The 5,503-nt window shown below is 41.7% G+C and overlaps 1 protein-coding gene across 1 annotated transcript; it reads right to left on the reverse strand.

Moving 5' to 3' along the window:
* Positions 1-2,435: 2,435 nt before the first annotated feature.
* LOC121980837 (catalase isozyme A-like) lies at positions 2,436-5,186 on the reverse strand. The gene is made up of 8 exons (XM_042533077.1): positions 5,047-5,186; positions 4,476-4,572; positions 4,097-4,374; positions 3,224-4,000; positions 3,061-3,150; positions 2,920-2,987; positions 2,756-2,849; positions 2,436-2,675 (listed from the first exon to the last, which is right to left on the reverse strand). Exons 1-8 carry the CDS (start codon positions 5,059-5,061, stop codon positions 2,616-2,618), a joined length of 1,479 nt encoding a protein of 492 aa, XP_042389011.1. The 5' UTR covers positions 5,062-5,186; the 3' UTR covers positions 2,436-2,615.
* Between the last annotated feature and the right edge of the window lie 317 nt (positions 5,187-5,503).

Here is a 5,503-nt window from a genome sequence, read left to right on the forward strand (position 1 = left end):
ACCAAGATAGATAGTGATCAAGAAGGAGAATTAGTGGATCCAAAGCAATATAGGAGCATAATTGGTAGTTTGCTATGCCTAACCGCTAGTAGACCGGATATATTATTCGCAGTAGGAATGTGTGCAAGATACCAGTTATGTGCTAAAGAATCACATTTAGTAGCGGTAAAATGAATTTTGAGATACATCAAGAGCACTCCTAATGTGGGGCTTTGGTACCCTAGAACTAGAAATTTTGACTTAATTGGGTATACCGATTCCGATTATGCGGGCTGCAAATTGGATAGAAAGAGTACGAGCGGTGGATGTCAATTTCTTGGACCTTCTCTTGTAAGTTGGAGTAGTCAAAAACAACCTTGTGTGACATTGTCCACAACCGAGGCCAAGTATGTGGCAATTGGTGGTTGTGTGGCCCAATTGCTTTGGATGATGCATACCTTAGAGGATTATGAGCTACATTACTCCAACGTCAAAGTCTTATGTGATAATGTGAGCACCATTAATTTAACCAAAAATCTGGTACATCACTCTAGAATAAAGCACATTGAGGTAAAACACCACTTCATTAGAGATCATGTGGCAAAAAGAGATATTGAATTACTTTATGTTGAATCAAAATCTAATCTTGCCGATATTTTTACACCGCTCTAGTGATATATATCAAAATCAAAATCTAATCCATTATAAGGACAAAAGTATTTACACCGCTCTAGTGATATATCACACGAGGCATTTATCACACAGCTCTAGTGATTCTTATCACACCGCTCCGGTAAGTACTATATATTCTACATCTACCGTCTGAAATTATTTATCTTTTTAAAAATTTCTGCAATATCATCGAATGATTTTATACAGATTCCCTTATAGAAACAGATCAGGACTACCAGAAAAACTTAATGCAGCCGTGCTACCAGAAAAAGTTAATCCAGCCACGGCAACTTACGCAAGAGCATGCATTACCGTCGCCAAACAATTTGGCCTCATTGACATATGGACGAAGATACAACAATTTTCAAACATCATTTAGCATTCATCCAGGGCCGGCCCTGAGGCATGTCACCGGGGGCGACGGCCAAGGGCCCCAATTTTTAGGGGCCCCCAAATTTGACATACATATATATTATATATTATATATTATTAGATTGTTTTAATAAAAACCCTCCAAAAAAAATTATTGGATTAATAGAAAAAAAAGAAGGAAGGTAAATGATCATTTTTTCTCTTTCCAAGATTTTATTATTTGTACAACTCTTTTTTTATTAATTTATTTACAGAAATCATAAATTTTTAAAAAGTAAAGTATGAATCATGAACGCTAATTTTCTCCTTTCTTCTCCTTTGAATCTCTTTAAATTAAATTAGAAAAGTTTATTCTCTAGTTGAAATTTTAGTTTCATCAATATTATCATTCATCAATATATAAACTTACAACGTAAGTTTCTTATTGTCAATATTCAATATTGATTTTTAATATTGTATTGGAGCCAATATTTTATGATTTTTCTTATAGATTTGAAAGAGTTAAAATAAATCATCCTAATTTTAATCATCATAGAATATATTATATCGATTGCTTTAAGTATAAACCAAGTTTGATTGTTCTTCAATTATTATTTTCACTACTTGTGTTTATTTCATTGTTAGCTTTGTTGCTGGTTTTATGTGTTTTATTTTTACACTTGAAATTAATAGTACAAATATGTTTTCAAAGAAATATCAACCTTGGAGTTAGAAAATAAACAAAAAAAAAGAGTGGAACAGATTATTAAAACTCACAAATGTATTCTTTGTAAGTTTTTTAAAGCTAGCTCTTCAATTGAAGATTCAATTGATGAATTACAAGAAAAAAATCATGAAGAACTAAATGATCATACAACAAATGAGCAGCAATTGAGTAATTAAGAAGAACTAAATGATAATACAATCAATGAACGAGAAGAATTGAGAGAAAATGATGATCATAATCATGCAACGAATGAGCAGGAAGAATTGAGAGAAGATGATGATAATGATTTACATATAAATAGCTTGACAATTTTATATATTGAAAATGAGGCGCTAATATATTAATTTTCAAGTTTTCTTATTAAACTTATTCAGATTATATGTTAGTATTTTTTTTTCCTATAGAGGCCCCTTTTTTCTTTTCGCCCAAGGGCCCCGAAAAGTCAGGGCCGGCCCTGCATTCATCTCATTCCTCAAATTCTCATAATGGACGGCCTCCATCGTGTTTAAGCTATCACTTCCCACTTTCGATTCAGAATGTTATAAAAAGATTATCTCGATTGAATTGCCGTATGTGCAGGGACGGATTGCACTTCAAAGCTCTTGGAAACCGTTCATTGTTTCAGGAGTTGCTTAAGGGACCATGGAATGGTTGATTATTGAATTAAGTAATATTACGAAATGGACAAGTTCAACCACGACCGCAATTATATAAGCATTATTATGATCATTTTGTTTCATAGTACAAATAAAGCCAAGTAAGCATGCTTGGCTGATTACACGGAACTAGCAGAAATATTATTCGTAATGGAACAAGCAAGACTGTCTCTCCACTCCATTGGCTTCACATGCTCAAAGTGCTGTTCATGATGTCTGTATCATCCTCCTCACATGTTCGGTTTGATGTTGAGGCGATTTCCAACTTTCTGCCCCAGAGACGCATCGCACTGCGACCACATTTAACAGAGTGTCAATCGCTGCAAATCCAACTGTTAATTCAGCTCTGCTCTGAGGTGGGAGTTCTTACCTGTGACAGATAGTTGACCCAGATGCTGCGGAGCTCGTGGCTGACCTTGGGGTGGGATAGTCCCTCTACCCATCGCTGGACAAAACGCTCTTGCCTGAGGCATGGCGAGAACTAAAGCTTAGATTTTGATTGCAGAAAACAAAAAGATCACTGAGCAGTTTTACCTGTCAGGTGCCCAGGTGCGGTATCTCTCTCCAGGTTGCTTGAAATCATTTTGCTTGGGAATAATAGTCTGCGTTCATGAGACAACATATAGATACTCTGCAAGAAGAAGAAGGAGAAGAAGAAGAAGAGGAAAGACTGACCTTCTCACGCCTGCCAGTAATTATGCGGTTTGGAATTGGGAATCTCTCTGCATGCCGGAGCGTAGAGTGTCTGGAAGGATAGTAATCCACCTGGACAACAAGAGCAAGAACAATTTTAGGATCTGCTGAAGATTAAAGATGGATCTTGGATATAGTCGAGCACCTCTTCATCCCTGTGCATGAAGTTCATGAGTCCGTCGTAGTGGTTGTTGTGGTGGGCGCACTTGGGGGCGTTCACCGGCAGCATCAGGTAGTTGGGGCCGAGCCGGTACCGCTGCGTGTCGGCGTAGGCAAACACCCTGCACTGCAGCATCTTGTCGTCGGAGTAGTGGATGCCCGGCACGACGAGGCCCGGCCCGAAGGCCAGCTGCTCATTCTCCGCGAAGAAGTTGTCGATGTTCCGGTTGAGCACCAGCCTGCCCACCGGCTGCAGCGGCAGCAGGTCCTCCGGCCACGTCTTCGTGTCGTCCAGCGGATCGAAGTCGTACTTTTCCTCCGTGTCCGGATCCATCACCTGAACGAACAGCTTCCACTCCGGGTAGTTTCCGGCGGCGATGGAGTCGTAGAGGTCCTGCGTCGCGTGGCTGTGGTTCTTCCCGCCGACGACGATGGCCTCGTCCTCGAGCAGGCACTTGACGCCGCAGGTGGGCTTCCAGTGGAACTTGACGTAGTTCACTTTGCCTTCGCGGTTGATGAAGGTGTAGGTGTTGACGCCGAAGCCCTCCATGTGGCGGTAGTTGGTGGGAACGCCGACGTCGTCGAAGAGGAAGAAGAAGGTGTGGAGGCTCTCCGGGTGGTGCGACAGGAAGTCGAACACCCGCCAGTATTCCTGGATGTGGGACTTGGGGTTGGGCTTGAAGGCGTGGATCACGTCCGGGAACTTGATGCCGTCGCGGATGAAGAACACCGGGAAGTTGTTCCCGAGCAGGTCCCAGTTCCCCTGTTTGACGACGAGCAGAGAAACAAAAAAAAAAAAAAATCAAGTTAAAAAATTCTTTCAGACACTCCATCGAACAGTTGGCGCGCGACTGCAGACCTCCCGGGTGTAGAACTTGACGGCGAAGCCGCGGGGGTCGCGGATGGTTTCGGGGCTGCCGCGCTCGTGGATGACGGTGGAGAAGCGGACGATGACTGGAACCTGGACGCCGGGGGCGCGGAGGAAGTCGGCGCAGGTGAGGTTGGTGACGTCATGCGTGCACTCGAAGAAGCCCTTGGCGCTGGCGCCGCGCGCGTGCACCACCCGCTCCGGGATCCGCTCCCGGGCGAAGTGCCCGATCTTCTCGATCAGATGGTAATCCTCCAGTAAAATCGGCCCTGAAAATTCAAAAATAAATAAACAAATAAATAAATTATAAAAATTTTACATTTTTTTTTAAAAAAAACCGAGTAATTTGATAGAAAGTAGACAATAATACCTCTGGATCCGACAGTGAGCGCCACGTCATCATTCCACACAGGCCCACCGGCGTTGGTGGTGATGAAGTTGGTGTCGAAGGAGCTCGAGGGACGGAACTATCGACAGATTTTAAAATAAATTAATTAAGTAAATAAATAAACAATACTTGCATGAAAAATCTCCAGTAATTTTTTTTCAAAAAAAATACAAATTCGAAATTTATTTGACCAACGACGACTACGAAGTCTACTACGACAACTACGAGCGTTCGGTTCCCCGTCGCGGATCGGGCGCGGCAGCCATTGGTCCAAACACGAGGATCCACGATCCGCACGATCTATACTCTCGGTTTAGGATTGTGGGGCCCCTGTTTGGACCAATGAGCTGTTACTTCCCGATCCTTCCTGTATCATCGACCACAGCGGATCGTACGTAAGCATCGAGACATACATACGAAATTAAAGAATTCAACGTTCCCATGCACGATTGATTTGCACATCCCAAAAAAATAAAATTAATGAAATTGAAAGAAATTATTTTTTTTCAAGTGAGAAAAAATAGCTAAATTAAAGATCATTAAGATTGCCTACCTTGTAGGGATCCATTGAGAGTGAAAAAGGTAGGAGGTCTGAGTGCCTTTACAAGATTTGAAGAGCTCCTTTGGGTCTTTAAATAGAAGGGAGCCGTGGTTCTCGTCACCGCCAGGTGATTGCACCGCTTAGTCTTGGCCCCTCTCTCTTCCTTCTTCATTGAGATGCTGACGGATTTCTGTAGTGTGCATGCATGCCAGCCAGCCAGCCAGCCAGCATGAGAGTACCGACAAGCTTAGTTCCCTGTTTTCCTAAAGGACAAATCAAATAAAGAATATTATTTGGAAGCTAAATATAATTTTTTTCTTAATTGATATAAAAATAATAAAAAAAATATTCTTAGAATATTTCTTTGAAAAATACATGTGACAACATTATCATCTGGTACAGTGAATTGGGGACCAGGCTAGGCATTGGCAGTGTCTGTCTCACTGTAGTTAGTCCACTGCACGTTCCA

This window comes from Zingiber officinale, chromosome 5A (assembly GCF_018446385.1).
Source record: "Zingiber officinale cultivar Zhangliang chromosome 5A, Zo_v1.1, whole genome shotgun sequence".
Taxonomy (NCBI): Eukaryota; Viridiplantae; Streptophyta; class Magnoliopsida; order Zingiberales; family Zingiberaceae; genus Zingiber; species Zingiber officinale.

Excerpts from the sequence above, each read along its gene's own strand:
- LOC121980837 (XM_042533077.1), bottom strand. Across the intron at positions 4,375-4,475 it reads GCTCACTGTCGGATCCAGAG|GGCCGATTTTACTGGAGGAT; the intron begins GTATTATTGTCT and ends TTGAATTTTCAG. Across the intron at positions 2,850-2,919 it reads CGCACCTGGGCACCTGACAG|GCAAGAGCGTTTTGTCCAGC; the intron begins GTAAAACTGCTC and ends GCCATGCCTCAG.